Raw genomic sequence first — 23,336 nt, 5'->3', positions numbered from 1 at the left:
TCTGTCAAAAATACATGCTGTCAGATCCTTACTTGCCATCTGACAGGAGGGAGGCACACAAAACTAAATGCATCTCCAGTCCTGCAAACTCAAACAATAAATGTATGGGTGGTTCAAGGCCAGAGGTAGCACAAAAAACTAAAAACAGTGCCATATTCATAGGCATAGTCACTTTAAATATATATATATTTTTTTACAGACAAGAGGCATTTCTCAAAAAGAATTCCATAACAGGTGTCCAGTGAAGCAGGGTGCACGTGTTACACAGTTTCCAGAGCAAGTGCAATCCCTAATGATGTGTTTTCCAGGATTCAACCTACAAGTTACATTGAAACATTTCATTTACGACTTTCATGGGATGTAAAATACACCACTTTAATTCACACCACCTTAAGATATCTGCCCTGAGTGGCTGAAAAAGAAGTAGGTATTTCTTAGACAATATTTGAATACCCATAGGTGCTGGATAGTTCACAAATAATGACAGTCATATAGAAATGAGAGTGCGCATTTGGTGTTTAATGACCATGTCAAGCAAGGACTTTTACAGACAATTTTAATTTGGCATTGGAAAATTACCTAGTATCGCACAAACTCTTATGTATTCAGTAAATGTGGAAGGAGAAAGAACTTCCAATAAAATGTTTTGTTGATTTTTTTTTACTGTGAGAACTTGGGTTGTTGGTTGACTGGCGTGAACGCCCTGTTCAAGCAGCAACTACAATTCTTGTCAGAATAAGGCACAAGCTAACCGCAAATTAACTTGTGCTCAACCTCTTCTAGTCTGTCACAGAGCAATGAGGCTTAACTTGAAGGCAATGTGTAAATTATTGGGGCAACACTCTGAACAGTAAAACTGTGAAAACACAACACAAATAGGATCCCACACTGGGTTGGAAAAATACGTGACTTAATAAATAAAACAAGACCAAAATGACAAACATCCCATCAGTAAAAGTTGAGTTAAGAATTTTTAAAGAATAAACTGTAATATAGCTCTAAATAGCAAAAAAGCATGAATCGGGTATCTGGTCACAGCAGACCAGGTCCAAACATTCAGGCTGATCGCAATGGCATGCGGGAACCCAGTTAGGACCGCTGACCAAAGTACCTTAATCATAGATGCAGAGCATTGCATGGATTTAAGTGGAAGATGCGTCACACAGCCAATGTGATGAGTTGGTTCTGAGATGCGGCAAGGTTGTAGCGTGAGGTCCTGTTGCGTCAACATCAAGAATCCCTTCAACTGGGCTTGTGAAGTAAAGGCTGGTGTTGGGGATGCGTTGCGCAGCCAAGGTTATGTGTTGGTTTCTGATGAGTGGTGAAGCAGTGATGTGGAGCTTTGGTGTTGTCAGCAACGCTGCTGTTGACGAGGAATGTGAAGACCTGCTCCAGGGAAGCATCCCGCAGTGGCGGTTCTGAAAGTGATGCATGAAACCCAAGATGCAGGATGCGGCAGCAATATGAGTCTTCAGCACTGGGTCCAATCTATGCAGCAGTTGCAATGTGGTGGTTCTGTTCAAAGATGCATCGCTCAGCTGAGGAGATGTGTTGGTTCTGCTCACAGATGCAGCGCTCAGCAGAGAAGATGCGTTGATTTGGCTGGGAAGCACCTTAGGCATTCTTCCAAGGGTCCAGGACTGGTGAGGCACCACTTGGCAGGGTAGACTCACAGTCTTCAGAGTCCGGGATTAAGAAGTAGGGTGGTTGTGTCCCTGATACTTCAGGTCAGGAGGCCAGCCAACTAGCACTTGGAGTCACTTGTTCTGAGTTGCAGAGATGCAGCTCCAGTCCTTCTCACTCCCAGACAAGAGGGCAGCAGACAACAGGTCAGTGCTGGAAAGCTGGAGTCCAGCATAGTGCAGTACAGCACAGTGGCAGTCCTTCAGCAGCACAGCAATTTTTCGTCCTGGCATGGTATCCACAGGTCCAGAAATGCACTGAAGTGGTGGTGCCTCAGGTCCAGTTCTTATAGCCAGTGGTGCCTTGATGTGGGGGAGACTTCTAAGACATGCCTTTGTAGTGCACAAATGTCCTGCCCTGGCACCAGGATAAGTACAAGGGGCATGCAGCCCTTTGTGTGGGGACAGGACACGGGATATTCAGGTGTAAGTGAGGCTGTATCCAGCCCCCCCCCATCCTGCCTAGGATGGCCCATCAAGTCACACCCAAGATCCCAATGTGTGTGGCTGTCTAGGAGGAATACACAAAGCCCAACTGCCAACTACACGCAGTCATATGACCAGAGACGGGCTGCAGGCACCAAATAGCTAAGGCAAAATATGCCAACTGTCTAAAAGTGCCATTTTCAGAATTGCAATTTAAAATCTGACTCCACCATAAGTTAGGATTTTAAATTGTGATTCCAGAGACACCAAACTTGAAGGAGTTATCTCTTCCCATTTGGAAACTATGCTTATAAAGGGTAGTAAGGCAATTCAGATATTAACAAGTGGAAGAGATAAGCCTTGCAGTGGTGAAAAACAAATTTACGAGTTTTTAACCACAGGGACATGTAAATCTAAAAAGTACTTTCCTACTTTTTTAACCCTGCCCTCTGGGGCCTATCCTAGGGGTGACGTATATGTATTAAAATGGAAGCTTTATTTTGCCATGTCGAAATGGCAGTTCAAAACTGCTCACAGACTCTGCAATGGCAGGCCTGAGACGTGTTTGAAGGGCTACTTAAGTGGGTGGCAAACTGCTGCAGGTCCACTAGTACCATTTAATTTACATGCTCTGGGCACATGTAGTGAACTTTACTTGGGACCGATAAGTAAATTAAATATGCCAATTGTTGATAAGCCATTGTTATCCGGTTTTTAGCAGAGACCGCATGCACTTTAGCACTGGTTAGCAGTGGTAAAGCAGTGCTAAAGTGCCCTGAGTCCTAAAGCCAGCAAAAACGAGGTCAGCAAAATAGGAGGTTAGAAAGCAAAAAAGCCAGGGGAAACCAAGCCCAGGGTGCCAGGTCTGTCAACTGTAATGTATACTGAACATGAAACTGAAATACTTGAATAGGGACTTATAAGTAAATTAAATATGCAAATGTTACCATGTTTTTAGTCAAAGAGCACACACTTTAGTACTGTTTAGCAGAGGTTAAGTGTGCAGAATCCTTGGGCCAGCAGAAACGAAGTCAGAAAAAACATGAGATCTGAGGGCAAAATGTTAGGGGAAACCACTCCAAGGATGCCAGGTTTAACATTAACTTAACAGAGAAAGCAAAGGGAAAAGGCCAAGCGAAGGGAAGCCTGTCAACATATGTATCCATAAAGAAGGCTTTTGAAACAACAAAGCTAAACCTCAGTACCCCAAATATGCTTGGGATAAAAATTGAAAATAGAGATTTTAGTAGTAATAGCAGACTGGTGATAAATATATACATTAACCCGAACCCAAGCATGAACAACAAACTCGTTATATTGATAGAACACCTCTTAGAGCTGGCACTCAAATATGGCAACACCTGGATCGTGACAGGGAGTGTTTTTGTAAATCTTGCCAAACATCGGAGGAGAGAAAGTTCTCAAAATAGAACTTAGCCAAGTACGGAATTCCAATTCAGGAGTTCAACTATAATAATTCGGATCAATTAGATCACCCACGTCTTGTGACCTTAGAAGCACTGAGTTGCCTCATGGGGTGTTTTCTGCCAGATAAACCAATGGCCTATGCTTCACAGGGTCAATTAAAGTCAAATTGTGTTAGGCTATATTTTACTTCAATATGTTTGTTGGACATATTACAAATTACTTCGAATAGTTCCAAGGTGCAAGAGCAATTATTATCCTCAGAAATTCTTTATTAGAAATAACAACAGGCCTGCGATTTCTGTTCCACATACAGGGTCACAAGCCAGTCAATACTAACAGAAATCAATATCATGGAACAATTAGTCTTTAACAAATTGTAACTAATGGAGAAAAGCAACTAAGGTTTTAATCTGGAAGACAATGGATCCAATTTCAGCTTGGGTCACAGAACAAAAAGAGCTAAAGCCTTATTTCAGGCTCCCTGATCAACCCTTGAACTATCATAAGCGACCCCAAAATAAATGGTACACAAAAGCCCTAAGGGGCCAGCGACGAAATCTGGACAAAGAAACTAGGAAGCTACAAAAGTACTCCAGGATATTGTAGAACACACCAAGAGGGTAAATGAGCTAAGAAAAGCCAACAAAAAAGCGTTGTGAGAGACTAGATGTGCCAAAGAGGACCAGTACTGGACAGACCCCTCTGCGGCTGGCAATTTAAAGAACCAGGTCTTCTGACTCCTTATTAATCACCAGGAGAGAGGTGCCAGCTGTTCAACAAATAATATTGATCAATCAAACTTGATAAATTTTATGACTGTACTTTACCAGAAGACAAGGCCTCAATCGATTTTTAAACTCAATCTCGCCCCAGCCCCTCCTCTGGAATTCCACTACAGAGAAACAAAAGAGTAAATCTGTGAGGGGAATGGAAATATAGCCTATGGCTCCAATGGCCTACCGTCACTATTTATATACAAGATGGCGAGTTCTGGTCGGAATGCTTTCATATGCTATTCAATGTACAGGGAGTGCAGAATTATTAGGCAAGTTGTATTTTTGAGGATTAATTTTATTATTGAACAACAACCATGTTCTCAATGAACCCAAAAAACTCATTAATATCAAAGCTGAATATTTTTGGAAGTAGTTTTTAGTTTTTTTTTAGTTTTAGCTATGTTAGGGGGATATCTGTGTGTGCAGGTGACTATTACTGTGCATAATTATTAGGCAACTTAACAAAAAAAAAATATATACCCATTTCAATTATTTATTATTACCAGTGAAACCAATATAACATCTCAACATTCACAAATATACATTTCTGACATTCAAAAACAAAACAAAAACAAATCAGTGACCAATATAGCCACCTTTCTTTGCAAGGACACTCAAAAGCCTGCCATCCATGGATTCTGTCAGTGTTTTGATCTGTTCACCATCAACATTGCGTGCAGCAGCAACCACAGCCTCCCAGACACTGTTCAGAGAGGTGTACTGTTTTCCCTCCTTGTAAATCTCACATTTGATGATGGACCACAGGTTCTCAATGGGGTTCAGATCAGGTGAACAAGGAGGCCATGTCATTAGATTTCCTTCTTTTATACCCTTTCTTGCCAGCCACGCTGTGGAGTACTTGGACGCGTGTGATGGAGCATTGTCCTGCATGAAAATCATGTTTTTCTTGAAGGATGCAGACTTCTTCCTGTACCACTGCTTGAAGAAGGTGTCTACCAGGAACTGGCAGTAGGACTGGGAGTTGAGCTTGACTCCATCCTCAACCTGAAAAGGCCCCACAAGCTCATATTTGATGATACCAGCCCAAACCAGTACTCCACCTCCACCTTGCTGGCGTCTGAGTCGGACTGGAGCTCTCTGCCCTTTACCAATCCAGCCACGGGCCCATCCATCTGGCCCATCAAGACTCACTCTCATTTCATCAGTCCATAAAACCTTAGAAAATCAGTCTTGAGATATTTCTTGGCCCAGTCTTGACGTTTCAGCTTGTGTGTCTTGTTCAGTGGTGGTCGTCTTTCAGCCTTTCTTACCTTGGCCATGTCTCTGAGTATTGCACACCTTGTGCTTTTGGGCACTCCAGTGATGTTGCAGCTCTGAAATATGGCCAAACTGGTGGCAAGTGGCATCGTGGCAGCTGCACGCTTCACTTTTCTCAGTTCATGGGCAGTTATTTTGCGCCTTGGTTTTTCCACACGCTTCTTGCGACCCTGTTGACTATTTTGAATGAAACGCTTGATTGTTCGATGATCACGCTTCAGAAGCTTTGCAATTTTAAGAGTGCTGCATCCCTCTGCAAGATATCTCACTATTTTTGACTTTTCTGAGCCTGTCAAGTCCTTCTTTTGACCCATTTTGCCAAAGGAAAGGAAGTTGCCTAATAATTATGCACACCTGATATAGGGTGTTGATGTCATTAGACCACACCCCTTCTCATTACAGAGATGCACATCACCTAATATGCTTAATTGGTAGTAGGCTTTCGAGCCTATACAGCTTGGAGTAAGACAACATGCATAAAGAGGATGATGTGGTCAAAATACTCATTTGCCTAATAATTCTGCACTCCCTGTATGCTTGACCTCAAACTACAGCGAATTCTTGGTGAGGGTCGGCACTTCACCCAATCTATTTTTTTGAAAGTGCATATTCTAGACATGGTAGCTATTATTTGATAACACTATTGGATATGGAATCGGCTAAGACTAATGTCAATTTTTTCAAATGACAAACAAGTACAACTGACAGTTTGGTAGCTTTATCAATGATAATTGAAAAGTCGATTAAAAGAAAACTACTATATAATGGCTTCATCAATTTTACAAAGGCATATGTTCATGTCAACAGAACTTCTTATTGGGGAAACTGGCCTCTTGCAACACTCCAACTAATTTGCTTTGTACCCTCCAACGTTTGTAAACTAACACATGTTATCAAATAGAGCTGGGTGAGAATCATGAGCCTTCATTCGAAGTACCCATGCAGAGAGGTCTTGAGCACGAGTGAGTGCTCGCCTAAACAAATTTTAACATGTTTATTTCAAACCTGAGCATGCACGTAGATCAAGGAGTTTCAGCCTCCTCCCCACCCCAAAGTATTGGCCGTCAGGCTGCCAACCACTTACAGTATGCAGGCAAAGTGGTGCTGCTTAACCAATGAGGATTTACTGGATAACTACTGTAAAGATAACCAGTTGGCAGTGAATTTAGGAAAGACAAACACTGTGTTTTCGGGAGAAGCTGAAAAAGAAAGGTCACTGGTAATTGGGGGCAGGCTGGTGATGATAAATAATATATACAAGTATTTAGTAGTATGGCTGCAAGACTGAGGCTCCATCTTCTGCACCTTAATGCACTAAGGCCCAAGCTTGCATCATTAATTTCGCATTCAGGAGGCTATTTCACAAGACTTCCAACCCGTCTGGATTATTCTACTGAGAGGTATGAAAGCAAAAGTAATCCCTGCGTTAACTTTTGGCATGGAAGACTAACTGGATACACTTAAAATGTGTCTTTATATTTCACAGTGTAAGGGACGCCATCTTCTATTTTATCTCCCCCAGAATAGCTCTCAAGCACAAAAAGCTGGTGCTTGGACAAACAGATCAACAACCAGCACAGAAAGAAGCCCTTCTCCAATATACATTTTTATTAAAGCAGGAGGAAAGGTCAACGCTTAAAGCTTTTATTTGAAAGGAGATGCAGTTGGGGAGCAAACGAAGCCTGAGGGGCAAACATTAACTGGGGTCTTTCGAGCCCTAGAGGGTGAATCTCTTTGGGAGTAAAACTTACTGTACATTGACTTTAAAAAATTGTTGAACAAAGAAGATAAATGGGCTACTTCAACTAATGACAAACAAAAATTCAGAAAAAGAAGCCGTACCTGTCTCATAATTAATACATATAAACGCCTTCAACCACAAAGTTATTTTGCCGAAGCGTTTTAAGGGCAATTCAAAACGGCTATCAAAGTTACAATTTGATACATTTTTTCTCCATTGCAAAAATGGTTTGACAAGCCTGATTCAAGAGTATACAGGTTGTGTCTACAACATCAAGAACTGTTAATTCACTTGCTATGCACTTGCACCTTTTTTCTGAATGAAAGTGATACTGGCTCCAGCAGCAAGTTTGTTTCTGCATAGAGAATCTGCCGTGGTAACTGTATGATTTATGACATTTATGCACAGAGTAGACAAGTTGTTATTAGCAAAAGAGTTGGAACAAATAATACTTGTAAGAGCAAAAAATGTCTATTTAATAAGCAAAATGGCTAAGCTTCGGGGTTAGGCCGCTAGCAATATAAGACTTCGATGTTAGTAGAGGAAGTTTACATTTTGGCATATGCCTGAACTGCACACAAACTTCATACCATCCTTCTACCTTTCCCTCGTTGTTTACGAGGAGCTTTAGTTTACTTGTGGTATGTAGAATATGTAGAATGGATTTTATTGTCATATAAATTCTTACAACTCGCTTTCTTGCATTATTTGCTGACACAAGTTTTAGCAGCAAATTGCTGAACCTGGTTACTTATTAAACACGCTGCACTTTTATTGTCATGTAGAATATTTACTTTTTTATTGACTGATATAAAGGATTTACTTACTTGCTTAGACAAATTCACTTTCATGCTGGATCAAGGCTCACAGGTGGGTGCTGGTACATTCTCATTCATTTTATACGCACTGAACTTCTAAAGGTTCTTAGAAAGTCTTAAAAAATGCCAATACAAGAGTTTCTAACATTAAACTATTCAATCTAAGAAACAAGTTATCTGCACCCTCGCCCACAAATAATGTTCTTACCCGCTGCTTTCAAAGCGACTGATGAGATCAGTAATCTTCTTAGATTTCTCGCTTGGCGCACTCGGACCTGGCAAAGGATTGGTCCCTTCCTCCATCGTCGATTTCTCTCTGGGTGCAGATTTCTGCCTGAGTGTTCGTGGGGTGGTCTGTGTAGAGGTATTTTGCAGAGTTGCAGGCTTTGGAGGCACTGTCAAAATAATGATAGACGCATCACTGAGTGGAGATGAGCAGAAACCTATCTGCTCGCGCAAGTCTGTCTCCAGCCAAACTGTACAGCCTCTTTTGAGATGCGTAGAGTTCACAGTTAACCAAGCAGGAAACAGTAACACAACTTCTGCATCAGTTTAAAATAGTACTTTGCTGCCTATCGGCAAACAATCTGCCCTGCCTAAATCAAGTAACAAAGCCACTTCAGTCGTTTTCAACCCCCATTGAAGCTGGGAGCATGCCAGCACTCCAGGCTCTCTCCTTAAGACTCGTCTCTATCAAGGAACTCTGCATTGCTCCCCGAGAAATTCATCGTACTGGGCTAACATTCCTGCAACAGAACCGTTGCCACTTACCAACCAAGGATAACGTTCAGATACATTCAGTCTCCGGTTCTACTATTAGGTTGAAAAAGACTTACATCGGTGAATCTGCCTTCAGAAAGACAAAATCGAATATAGCAACAATTCTATTTGTGCATGGCTCACCCTTCTAAGTCCGAACACATTAGTGATGGAGACTGGCCATTTATGGTACATATGTTCCAGCACATCTCTATATACCTCACATTCTTCAGAATCAAAGACAAGTGCAAGGATAGTGGTAGGTTCACTTAACCATTGCTGAAGCACCCCAAGTCCTCATGTTTCAGGCTATCAATGCTTCCCATAAAGCCACTCTAAAGCAGACGCTCTTCCAACCAAGCACAAGTAGCTGGGTAGTGTCCTACCCTACTCCCACCATAGTGCTTAGATACATGTTACAGTACTAAAGGATATATACTAAATAAAGGATTACCAAGCCATTTTTATGAGCACTCAATGCACACACGGTATATGAAGTTGGCCTTCCTTGTGCTTTTCACCTAGATAAAGTGATGCCATCAATCCGCTTTTGGAAAACTGAAAGATTCATGAACACCTATTGCAGTTCACAGAAGCATAGAATTCCTGGAGCACTGACTCGCCACTAAGATAACATACAGAGGTCACATTTTTTCTAAACATTCATATTCGATGCACATGATGGTGGTGTGTAACATTTCATTTTGGAAAGCCGCATTTACACCATTCTAGCACTTTATGGATTTTTAAAAAATCAAACACTTATTGCATCTAATGGTCTACGCGAGAGGACCTGTATGCAGAGGGGATGACTGAGCATGCACAATTCAAAATGAAAGAAAGGAATGGCAGGATTTGTGTACGGGAGCAACCATTAGATTTTTGGTGGCAGAAGTGTTGTTGAAACAGCATGGTCTTTAGCATTTTCCAGAATTTGCTTTTGTTTGCAGAAGTATTGCAGAAGGGGTTTTACTGGCTGGTACAACCCAGGAAGTGTTGTAACTTTGGAAGCACTGCCCCAGGTAAGGGTTGTAAGTATAGACGATTGTCTCGAATTTGATACCGGCAAAAAATGCAATGAATCTATTCATTCCAGTGTAGTCTCTTCATGGTCCCATGGTTTCAAGTTCAAAGACTAGCTTTTGATACAACTTTCAGCAGTGCTGAGCTTTGTGATCATGTCTGGGGGTGGCCAGGATACAGGGTATTACAGACATCCAGGAAGGACATGATGGTGGCTCTCTTGTAAGTGATGTTCTGTGAAAACAGATACTGGTGCCCAAAACGAATAGCTGCTGGGCCCCACTTGTATCGGATTGGAAAATGCCTTCAGCAATATCTTTTGAGTCTGATATCCTTCAATTCCAATTGCATCAGGATGACATTCGACTAACATTCAATCTGACAAGAACTCAAAATTCTAAACAACATCACAAAATATCTACAAACATTTAGTACTGTATGAAGGAAAATGACTCCCATTGAGGAGATAGAAAACTGAAATACTCGCTGCTTGAAAGACACCAGCTGACAACATCTAACTGGCGCAGCTGGAAGAAAAAGTACCTCCTACAACTATAGCCCACTCAGTGAAAACAAATATCAGGGTGCGGTTTAACACAAATAATCCCAAATACATGAAATATGTAGGGCAACATGGTTAAAACGATAAAAAGATTAAAAAAGATGCAAAACAAATCCATACATCTCATGGTTGGACAGTACAGCTGCCATTAAAATGATAACATAATTCAGACCACTAAACCCCTTTTAGGCTCTCCTGATGAAAATCAAGGACAACATTTTTCAAACACTCCATAAAGGAATGATAGACAGTCTAGTGGAGTAAGCCAGCTAGGATTTAAATAAGGAATAGGAGCGAGATAGGATTATCTGAGAAAACTACTGTAGAGCTGCACAGATACATATAATTGACAATTCCCTAATAAGCTACTCTAGCAGACACAGGGCGGATGCTATGAGATGAAATCTGGCTGCCCAAAAGAGACTGACCTCAGTGGTTATACTATAGTCAGATTGCCTGCATGGTGTTGGAAGTACGGAATGCGATAAGTCTCAAGACGGGTCTGACCAGGGTTTTAACACCACTAACACCCATACATAACAATCCATATTTCACAAATTAACATACACAGTGGAGGGATTCAAGGCTTCAAGAGTGGGGGAATGCAAAATCATATCGGGCATATTTGAGGGAGGTATAGTAAGGTCTTTTATAGACTGTAACCAAGCCCTCAGGCTATGAGCACAACATTTCTGATACTTTCAGCTGAGGCACAGGGCAATGTGTCCAACAAACTGCCAGCCACGAGAGACAAAACAGATCTGGAGAAATTAATCATTCCAAATGAGGGGACCAGAGGGCTAGTGTCACAGTTATACAAGCTTGTAACCATGTTCGAGCAATTAAGATCAGTGGACTATGATAGATGGCAAAGCATGCTTGATACAATTGAAGCATGAGTTAAGCTTTGGAGAGGTACAATATCAAAAAAACAAATTAAATGAAAAATATCAAAAAAAGATAAGATAGTTGCTGCGGGGGATGTGCAGGAGAAGATAATGCAATACATGTAAGGTGGGCCTGCCCGGAATCAATGATAATTTGGAAGGTAGTATTATCAGCTATTAAGGAGGGTCTGATCCCACACGACCCATCAATAACAATACTGGGACTAGAGCTCAGAAGTGTCTGGAAAGTGATGGAAGTTGATATTTGGTTAATTAGTATGCGTGAAATGGCCATAGCACGTTATTGGAAACAAACAATGACACAGACGGTGCATGTCTGCTATGCAAAGGAGTGGGAAGCAGTGGCGATGGGAACACTTTCAAACCGTCTAATCAAAGAGACAAGCAGCTTCCTAGCAGCAAGGTAATCAGTTGTAGACTGCACAGAAGTTACCCATCTTGCAAGACTTGAGGCTATTCGGCTAGAACAGATGACCTGCATGCAGAGGATTTTGATCTGATCTCATAAAACGACTACCCAAGGAACATGACCTCGCAGGAAATACGACGATGGTACAAAGGGCAGTGGCAATCGAATTTTGTTTTTGTGTAATTTTACATGGACGATTCGCACTAAAGGGAAAAGAAATGTGCAGCGAGCTAACTGGATATTGTGGGCAGAAGACTGGATCGCAAAATGGTGATAACAATTATTTTAAAAATATTCTTTTTAGATATCCACTCCTGGTGGCTAAGAGAATGAGTCTGTGGTTCAGGAAGAGAACAAAAAAACATTGCGGAAAGCTGCACCCTGGACTTGGAGGCAATTATTATTGAGAAATTTGAGACTTTTTAGTAAACCTTGAAAGGCTTTTGCTCCATCTTACTCCATCTTACTTTTATGAGTCATGACAGCCTTTCTTTCCCAAGCATCTGTTTTTCTTTTGTTTTGTCATTCCCCTTCTTTTATCACAATTTGTCCCCCTCCTGTATACCATCTCTTTTTTCGGAATTATTGTTTACATCAAAACCTAATAAATATTGCAAACCAAATGCTGAGCAGCCCCCAGTGCATCAGCATAGATTTCAGTAGTTCAGATGAAGTTAGCTTAATAACAGTAATAACATACCTTTGTGATCATAGCTGGTGCTGCTGTTTACAAACCTACCTGCATCCGCAGAGCTCTGGATCAGGGATAACCCAGCTCAATGGAAAAAGTCAAGGTCCTCCGGCCACCTTTCCTTTCACATTAACCATTCCTAAAGTAGCCACTGAAGAGATCGCTCCAACCCGCTCACAGTCCTAGGAGGAGGGTGCGCATAATACGAAGGGCTCTGGTTTCATATTAACGGTAAGAGATGCACAAGCAACTACTTAATGGAACAGTATAGCCCTGGTACGCGATATGCCCACAGAATGCCGATCACTAGACTTGTATGCAGGTCTGTGGTTTACTTCAAATGTCTTAACAAATGGTGTGATTTTCCCAACCAAAAGCCGCAGATGGCTTTAAGGTTCCAGTGAAATACAACTATTTAACATGGTTTAAGCAGGTAAAATTGCGCAGCTTCACTTCTTCAAATATTTAAAACACCAATCAGCCCGAATCCGTGACAGCGAGCACTGCGCTAGCATGCTCGCTGTGTGTGCATCAGTCCATTGTGCACAAATGCGACAATAAGCATTTCCCTCGTGGTATCGGTCAGGAAGTCACACAGAGGGGCTGCTGACGTCAGCACTCAATAATGCACACTACTCCACCTTTCCATGTTCCCTCATCCTGCCTCCGTCACACTGTAGAATGGAATTTACGTAATACGTGCGCTCAAACTTCTCTCCTATAAAAGCGGGCATCGGAGGAGCTGGACACTGAATGCCTGACAAAGGGGCCCATGGCATGTGGTCATGGACGTTCAGCGCCAGAAGCTGTGCTCGTCTTATTAGGGTGACATCGTCGCCCGCTAACGTTTTTGTGTTTTAGATACATAATGTGAACTGGAGCGTCTCTTCAGAACCCTCTACACACTACAGGAACATACACTGGCACGGACTCGGGTTCCTGCCCCGGAAAGGCGCGGAACAGGAACAGCTGCGAGGGCAGAGGGACACCAGGGAGGAGAGGATGCCGCAGGTCACGGCTGGCCCGTGTTTGGGCACCGCCTGCCTCCTCAACGCTGGCGTGAAACAAAACATATTTTACTAAGTTTTTAAAATAACACACATACATCAGTTACAACATTTAAGCTAAAACTAAGTGACGCTGTGTAGAAAATTACTTTTTCACAATGGAATTCACGTTTTACTTGCTGTGGGGTTGTTGTACCTGGATGGGTGCGCACATAGCTCTGCATTAGACCAGACTTTCATCACATTCACAATCAAACGGTGTAGCCCACTAAGTCACACAACCTGGATCGGATGGGGGAGATCTAGACAGCGGAAACCGAGCAGGGCAATATCGGGTGAAGCAGGAACCTCCCACCACAGAGCCCTCACCACTTAGAGAGACAATCCCGAAAGCTAACGCATGCTCGAGTCTCTGATGGAGCACATCTGCACCCTTATCGCGAAGGAAAAAGCAGTGAGTGTAATTAAAGTAGGCGATCGCTGGAAATAGGGAGGTCGAACTAGCTTCTGTGATAGTTTAGTAATAGCAGACTTCTCTTCCCAAAGTTACAGGGAACCTTAGGTGCATAAGGTGCCAAATAAACATGCCTTACCCACAAGGTAGGAGTATTATACCAGGCAAGCCTTCGCCCAGGTCTGACTTTTCCTAGGGAATAGAGAGTAATGCGCTGTAATACCAGTTGCACCCCATTTCAGGCTTGCTGCCGCACTTGGAGCGAAGCTGTAAGGCTGCACTACAGCTCTAAACTAAGGAACACAAAAGCATCACTTGAGAAAGTTGCTGATAGCTGGGCAGCCACACTACCCAGCCGCCCTGACGTCTTGAGGTGTGTCCACCTGGAACAGCATGTTCTGACTAGGGTAGCAGTTGCGTCACCGGGATGGAGCCACATGGGGCCCGTGCCCCAGATGTATCTCTTCTGGGCCCCCTTGTGCGCCATCACCACATCACTGTGTCTATTAGGCAAAGTGAAGAACACTTTACAAGAAAAAAAGAAAGCTGGATTCGAGTTGTTTAGGCAAGTCTAGGAGGAAGCATACCTCTAGGAAAGGTAACCGAAGGAAAACTCAAGATGTAAAGAAAATGTTGACGAGATAGTAAAAACTAAGGAGATGAAAAGTAGTGAAGAAGGCACAACGGAAAAAGAATTAAGAACAAGCATTTGTAATGCAATGGGTCTCGCTTTTGCTTGAGTTAGCGCTATTGGAGTTGTAAATTCATAACTGGACTTTTCTTGCCACATAAATAGGTCAACCCTATCGCACATTTTGGTCCTCTATGCCACATAATTCCAGTGGCTCTGCAGAGAACTAATCATTCCATCATTTGTGTTTGTTTGCTTCTGATGCCATAAGTGCGCCGGGTATGCCCAGACGTGGGTCGTGGACTCACTATGCCACTGGATTCAAGCTAGCCTGGCTGATGATGGGTGATAACCTGAAACTGGTCCCAGGATGCTTATTTCCGGCCCAGGGAGGAACTGGCCTGGCAGTTCGGGCTGGACTGTTCCCATGGGGAACAGAGTCAAGACTGATTTGCATATGGCTGGGTCCAAACTGGGGTGGCATGGTGAGCCAAAGAATTGATGGATTATACCAATATTTGTGACTGGGGATGAATGTTTGATTGGTTCTGCATTCCGTCCATCATTTGTGTTTGTCTGCATATAACTAAAGCACTTCCATTTACTGCAGAGAGTCTTGCCCTGATGCCTTGAACATTTCTTAGATTGTTTTTAGCTCTGTTTTCCTGCAATTTATTTTTAATGTGGGTGACATGTGAGAGACTTTTACTGACATTTTCAGAGAAATGTTGTTTGTTTCATGCAGCATCCTTAAAAAAAAGTTCTTTAAGACCAAAACAGGACCACATATATGAGAAATAGGAGGGTGTCATGGAAGTTATTGCAATAATATTAGTGAGCTGCTGCTGTTACAAGTATTGAAAACACACATCACTATCCCTGAATATTAGATGTAAACACATTAGGATTTTGGACGGGTGTGCCTGTGCATGGTCAATAAGCTGGCTGAAGAGGGCGAGAAAGAACTGGAAATGGATCATAAATTCAAATCTGTTACGAACAGGGGCCCACAAAATACATTGGCCCAGGGCCCCCAAAATCCTTAAACTGCCCCAGGGGAGAACTAGGGAAAGGGTTTAATGAATGTGGTTGTACAAGTAGGGAAGTAGATTAGGCTGCAGTTGTCAGTAGCTGGGAGAGTATATTTTATGAAGATGGTTCTTCTCCTGAAAAGTGTTCACTAAAGAGTTTATGACAGACGTGGAGCTTTACATGGGGCAAAATTGATTCACAATGGCTGACATCTCCTAGCTGCTGTTATTAAGAAGATGTTGGAACTGGAGAGGCGGCTTTTAATTAACGTAACAAGCGGTAATCTGTGTAAATACACTTTTTCATCCCACACTTTCAGTGGCTGAAACATACTATTATTTGGTAAACAGGGCACACAAGAGGGGCTATGGGGCAGTGGAAAGAGAGGAATGCTGATTTGTAGGTGTAGTAAGTGGGATGAAGCACATTACTTTGTGAAATGGCCAACATTTTGTTTTAAGTCTTTCCAAACCGAGAGAGGGAAAGTGTGTGGATGCTTTTTTGCCCATGTGTGAAAATTCCTGGTGAAATCCAACAGACACTGCACCATACCCAACTGAGAGCACCTTTCCATGCCACAAAGAGACTTCAAGCTAGGCATATATGTTAGTTCTTGGTGCTGGGCGACTTCTGGCTTAAAATCTTCTCCAAAATCACCAAAGTTATTTTGCTGTTTTAGATAGCATGAACTCGACCAGCTGGCATCAAAGCGTTTTACAGGAGCACCAATTATATTACACAAGTGCAGATTCATTTTTTGGGGTGCACAGGGAGATTAAGTCACTTGCCCAGAATCACGGGATGGTGAACCACCGCCGATACTCGAACCTTGTTCCTCAGTTACAAAGGGAGCAGCTTTGGCGCTATGCCACATTTGAGACATCTGTTGACGGAGAGTGTTAAAATAGCCTTAGAGCCCGCCGTAGCCAGCTCTACAAGCCATTGAAGGCTCGCTCCTGCGTTCGACGAGGGCCTTTAACAAGGGAGCGGGCCTTTAATTGCTGGTAGAGCCCACTACGGCGGGCTCTAAGGCTATTAGAACATTCAGCCACTAGAGGGCAGAATGCTCCAATAAATAAAACAAAGTCCTCATAGAGCACAAGGGGATTAAAATCCCATTGGGCTCCGTGAGGTCTTTGTTCACAGCTGTTGCTGTGAACAAAGAGAACATTAAAATGATGACGCTCGGGCTTTTACCGGTCAGTAAAAGCCTGGAGCACTCCTTTGCCTGCAATGGCGCTCCCAATATTCCAATGTTCTAATTACAGTAAGAACGCTTTGGATAGCATAGACCAAAAACAATAAGATTAGGTAAAGCATGTGAAATGTAATCAGTAAAAACATGGTTACGTTAATGCTTTCACACTTTTATTATGCTGGTTGATAAACATGTGCAATACTTACTGTTCTAATGTGCACGAAGCAGGGAAAGGGTGCAGTACCACAGGCTGTCCCTAAGTGTCCTCTGAGAACTCTTTTGGCCACATACTGCACCCTGCAATCTTGAATTCCACACATCCCCAATGACTTTCAGGCGCCATGCTGAAAAATGAGGCATGGGGCCTGATTTGTGAAAGGTTTTGCACTGTGCATTCAGGTTATGAGGAAGGGAAGACACGAGTAATATGCTGGCTGAAAAAAAATAAGTAGCAACATCCTGGAGAAAGGAAACACTCATAGAGAATGCTAGATTAAGTAAAGCATGTGAAATGTAAACAGAAACGACATGGTAACATTAGCTGAGAGCAAGAATGCTCTGCAAATGAAAAGGGAAACTTCGCTGAAGACGAGCAGGAAACCAAGAAAAAAAAAGGGCCCGAAACAAAACAAACATGACAAAGCGTAATTATACTTTAGTTAGTCCTTGCTCTCAAAGAGAAAAAGGAGGGACAAAAAGGCACGACAGACCACTAGCAAGGAAGGATTTTTAAATGACACTGAAACAAATTAAATGGTTTTAAGCCCACAGAAGTAAGGTATACTAAAAGAATACGGGAGGCTGTATGCTTGAGCTCGACCTAAAAAGCAGGTGACTGCAAGAACTAGATTAATGGACAAAGAATCGCTATGCACAATTGAACCTTAAAGGGCTGTTTTAACTGGTTTCATTTACTGGAGAAGGGGGCTGGTTGCAAGTGAATCTACAGTAGACCTGCTGTGGCTCTACATGGCATTCTAAATACACTTCTTGATGATGTCTGCTCCACTATGAAATTCTGACCAACATTGAAGTCTGAACAGTAGTGTTTTAAAACCATATGCCCTGAATACTTTGCAGTTTAACGTGATCAAGGTGAAAAACATCAAAACTTCATCAACTTTATCAGACAGGGCCAGATGCAGAACTGGCCCTCCAAAATGCAACAGGAAAGACTGACACTACAATTCACAATAAACACAAAATCTCTTAGACTCAAAGACATCGGCTTCAAAATATTTGGCCATAACAATATGGAGAACTTGCCAACAGCTATCATTCTTATTGTGAATCAAGCCATAAATTCCCAACGTGATCTTTGAAACCACCAATAGCTCTACCTTACCTAGAAGGTAGTGATACCTGCTCATCAACATTCCTGAGTGCCACTCACTCTAGCAGCTTCTCCACACTTATAAACATCTCATCAAATACCTAAAAATATCACATCTCTCCCACCCAGATGGATCTACACTGATATGCATCATTTCATGGCTAGCAAATGAGTGAGCGATAATCAGTGATGCATCCTACCAGCGGAAAAACTGAACATCTCTCTGGGGCAAGCACAATGCAACAAGCTGGAACGCACATGCCAAGAAACATAAAAAGAAAAGTATAAAACAAACCCTTCCACAGCTATGCACTTAGAATATTAAAGAGCGTACCTTAACATGTACCTTCCCATCAAACATATTGATCCCACTTAGAGTTCAGAACATGGCTAAGTTAAATCAGTTTAAAGAGAAGTTCATTGGTTATTGATAAAGGTCTTCTGGCCATCACGACCCACCACAGAGGCACTCCTCCACTTCCCCCCAAGATTCCCCACTTGATGTAGAGCATCTTGGATTGATTCCCTACAGCCACAACCCCCACAACGTACAGGGCTCTGCTGCAATCTAGCTAGATTTGAGATAGGCATTTATCGAAACATACATGCATACATACGCATATACAATTTGATGATAATAAAGCACCCACCCACAAATGCACGTAGATAGCTTTACAGAAAGTGATCAGGAAGTATACATTTTTTTAACAGGCTTGCAGCATGCAGAGGAGAGACTGCTATTGGCTGAAATAAACTACCACTCAAATGCAGCAGAAACCTGTGAAATTACCTTTAGGTTTTGGACTTGGAGATTGTCGTGACACCTTCTTGACCACAGCTTTTCCATTTAGAGCCCGAGGGTCTTCATTGCATGCTTTACTTGATGTCTGATCCACCAATAAGGTTTTGCTTGAGGACAGAGATTTAGAAGATAGGAGCAAATTTGGACAGACAGTACTGTTGCCTACAAAACAAAACACACACTGTACTCATTAATACATGGTCATAGACTGGAGAAAAACAGAATTATGTTATCTACTGAATTACAACTGAAATCTCACAATGAAGTTTCTATTCTTTCTGATGTTGAACTCTTTTGGCAGCTGCGGATACCAAGAGGCATCGTTTCTGACCTATGTTTTCCAGATCCAGATTACACTCAATTCTTAAATTATCTTAAAAATGTATAACTCAGCTGCAATATGGTAGCCAGATTCTGCTTTTGTGTTTAGGAATTGACACGACCCGATTGGATGCTTGCAGAGTCTGTTTCCCCTTACTGCACCAGTTTTCCCTTTAGAAGTCTCACTTTTGAGTCGTCACACGTTGATCACTTTATATTAATGTATTGTTTTTAGACAACATTCCCATATATGAATTTGATTGTTTTTGGACAAAAGTCATTAATTTGTTTCCATTATTTATCAAAACAGGTCTTCTGCAACTTTACAGAATCTGACGTCCTTAGAACTTCTAGACCCTGAAGGGCTGTTATGAAATTGCAAAGAATCATTATTTGAGGCAAAATGTCATTTTAACTAAAGAACAAATATGTAAAAATAGGACAATGGCCACAATTACTGTAATAATTAGGCCATGGGTTAACATGTAGGTTAGAGTTATGGTAGGATGAAATCTTTTTCTTATAATACAACAACTATCTTCGCTTCAAGAGGGTATATTCACTGACTATTAGCCATCCTATAGTTCAAAAAGGCACTATGAAGATATCAAATAGAAACAACTTGGGGAAGAGATGATAGAAATTGTAACTCAGAACATTCTAAAAGTTAGCCTTACATAGCCAATTGTTTGCATGACAAAGGGCTTGATTTAGTGTTTTGGGTTCTCCATCTCATCTAGAGATGGGTGAAGTGCCAGATTTCCGACAGCAGAGAGGCAAGCCCCAGCTAGCTCCATCATTGGAAACATGTGAGCACTGGCCCTTCTAACATGCATATTGGTCTGCCTGTTCTAAACAGCAAAAAACTCAATTTACCCAAATGCCCTGGGACAAAAATCCCAGCATGTAAGTCATTAATTTTTTGTTTTTCGAGAAAGAAACCGCCATTTTGGAGGTTTGGTTCTGAAAAACATAAAAAATTGTCAAACAGGGCTGAAACAACCTGAAACCTTCCAAAAAACTGCTTTCTGTGCAACCACTGCACTGGCAGACACACAGAAGACAATGAGTTCCTCATGATGCGGTGGACAGTCCTTGGGCTGGGGGAGCAGGATGCCTACCAGAGTCTAAATGACCCTGATAGTAGTATTTCTTGGATGGGTGACAAGGAATTCTAACTGTAATAATTAAAGCATTGAGTGCAGAATCACATCATTACCCAGACAAATGTCACCCGAAGATGCTAGCGCGCACTAACATGACTTACTTCTGAAGGGTAAACAGACTTTCCACAAGCTTAACTTCAAAAGGGAAACTGGTGCAGGAAGGGAACTCAAACTCTGCAAGAATCCAGTCCTTGAACACAACGTCCTGTGACATGTTCAGAGTGGCTTGGGCTGATATGTGTCTGTCCACTGCCAATTGATTATTCTGCCACATGTCGCTTTGCAGTTCTGACTGCATGTTGAGCCTGGATATTCAATCTGAAGATCACTCAATGTGCTTCTAGATCTGGTTCTTCCCCATGAATGTACTTATAAAAGCCAACAACTTAGATGAATCCCCGCACAATGTCCAGCAGCAAGTGCAAATAGCAGCTGTGTCAACACTTTTTTCTCCATTAAATTTCTCACATTAAATTATTACTTTTAAGTGCTCATTTTCAGGATCAGGGAGGACAATGTGTGAGATCCAAAGGACGATGACCCCCGCTCCCAATACAGAGTCAAACCAAGTTAAAATCAAACTTGCACCAAAGTGCAAAGTCAAAACTGTGAAGGTTTATTTAAATTCATAACTGTTAACGAAGGCAAAAATACTTAGTCCAGATCAACATGTCAATAAATTATCAAAATGAAAAATAAATAGGAATCACCATAGGGCACAGTCTTCATTTTAGTTCATCGTAATCAATGATTCTCTATTCAGTCAATCCGACCAGATATGCACAATAAAAAGACTCAGATAGAAGCATCACAATACAATAAAAATTGAACACAAAGCAGCTACACTTACTCAGACCCCTTTAAACATGATAATTCAGAAAGTCGAAAATCACAAACAAATACTCAATTTATAACGCGTATTTCCTCCTCAATTTCAATGCTTGGGAAATAACATTCAGGACTGAGATACATATTACCGGGGACTCAAGATACGGCAAAAAATTAGACCTTCCTGGTGATTATTGAAACATCTTCCCCTAAGAACGGGGTGGAGGAACTATTAACTGAAAGAGTTATACAAGGTGCAAAGTAGCATAAAGTGCTTGGCTGACTGGTGTGGCTTCCCATCACATGGGCAACGAGGGAAACCAAGCACCTGTAACATAAAAGGTCACCTGGAAATGTAGTGTGTTCCCTCTTAACCATGTAAGGTAAAATGGTGCCTTTATCCATATTAAATAAGGCTCCATACCTTGAGCAGTTATGAGTGGCACATATGATTGGATCTTTACCGAATCGAGCACTTTCATGCTCCTAGCTTTCTTTTCACACGCAAAAAACATTTTCTTGACCCGTCCCTTGGAAAGTGAATTTATCTTGCCCGGGCCATCAAAAAGATTACTCATTCCCAGATCTCAAAGGGTGTTTTTAGCGTATTTAAGCCACGGACTGCCTATCATAGTATCATGCGGAAGGCAATCCTCCACTACTTTACGTGTGAAACCCAATTCTGGAGTGGACCAAATTTTGATCCACATTAAGATGGCGGCCAGGCCCATAGCATCTTCCAAATAGTCTACCCTCAGTTCATTGTGAATTATAAAGCTAGGTGTGGATTTAGGAGTCCCTAGCAGCCTAAAAAACATCATGTAACATATTCTTTTCAAACCGAGGAATCACGCTGTCAGCATGTTGGGAAACAAATTATATTTTACAATATCAAATGGTACAACAGAAAACACATCATGTTACATGACTTTTGCTCTAATACTAATGAATAATCCTGTATGATATTGTGCTACCGAAGACAGAGTCACATTTAAAATTACATACACAATCTCAGCTAGCCAGAGGAAGTGACCTTGTAAAGATACAGTTGAGTTCTGTTCCTTCCTCCAGGAACATCAGGAACATGAAGCAGAATACATTTTAAAATACAAGAAAACACAGGACCATAAATCTGCGTCAACTAACGTTATTATTTCAAAACACTGAAGGGCTAATTTTCAAATCTTGGTGCACAGACAGAGAAACGAGAAGTTATGTTTTTTTTAAATGTGGAAAATACAACAAATGCAACTGAATTTAAGGCCTAGGTATGTCAACTTAAAACGCTTTGCTATGTTAAATACAGTTTAACTATATTTTAACACCCTGTTCATGTTAGCTAAGCATGCATTATGTGTTCAATCTAAATTCACTGTCAGCTGGCATGAAATGTAATAAACTCTTGAAATCACATGGAAATATTTTCAAGCGAGCATAAAACTCAAGATGTAATGCATACTTTGTCTAGGTTTTAGGTAACTGGATACATTTCCCAAGCACAACTTTATGGGTAAGCATAAGATCATAACGTTCACCCCAGCAGCCACAGGGACCCATGTCAGTTTCCAAAGCATAGGAAAAACATATTTCTACTAAGAGCATTGCATGTTAGCCTTGAGGTCGACCTTTGCAACACCTGGAGTCTCTGTATTTATTATATATCTACAGCAATAAGTAGTTCTTTACAATAATCAATTTCTGAGCCAAAGATGGATTTAGCAATAGTAGCTGTCCCTCCTGTAACCTTTGTGCATATCGGTTTTAAGACTGGATGATGTACATTACAACCTAGAGTCAGCATAATGGTGTGGTGTGTGGCCGGTACAGCACCATTATTTTGGAGTTATTATCGCTAACGAAGTAGTATGAAAGCACAACGGGTCCCAAGACTTCTTTAAAGAGAAGTAGTCCTCCAATGTTAAAGTGACATAACAAGGCTCACGGAGAAGCTAGGCTTAAATCTAGTTATTACAAAATACTATTCTGGACCCCCACACCCAAACTCCAGAATGTGGGACTTTACCAAGACGCAATGCCACCAGCATGACTATGACCTTTTACAT

General features: G+C 41.7%; 1 protein-coding gene across 6 annotated transcripts in view; it reads right to left on the bottom strand.

Moving 5' to 3' along the window:
• The window catches only part of FGD4 (FYVE, RhoGEF and PH domain containing 4), a 514,720-nt gene that overhangs the window by 155,237 nt on the left and 336,147 nt on the right, over positions 1–23,336 (bottom strand). For all 6 annotated transcript variants that reach the window (XM_069228222.1, XM_069228225.1, XM_069228227.1 and 3 more), the window contains exons 2-3: positions 18,947–19,120; positions 8,358–8,544 (exon numbers count right to left, since the gene is read on the bottom strand). In XM_069228222.1, coding sequence (XP_069084323.1) covers positions 8,358–8,544; positions 18,947–19,120 — 361 coding nt within the window. The remainder of the gene's footprint in view (positions 1–8,357; positions 8,545–18,946; positions 19,121–23,336) is intronic.

The sequence above is a fragment of the Pleurodeles waltl genome, chromosome 4_1, assembly GCF_031143425.1.
Source record: "Pleurodeles waltl isolate 20211129_DDA chromosome 4_1, aPleWal1.hap1.20221129, whole genome shotgun sequence".
Taxonomy (NCBI): domain Eukaryota; kingdom Metazoa; phylum Chordata; class Amphibia; order Caudata; family Salamandridae; genus Pleurodeles; species Pleurodeles waltl.
The sequence above is the reverse complement of the archived record's forward strand: the minus strand, read 5'-3'. Positions and strand labels throughout refer to the sequence as shown.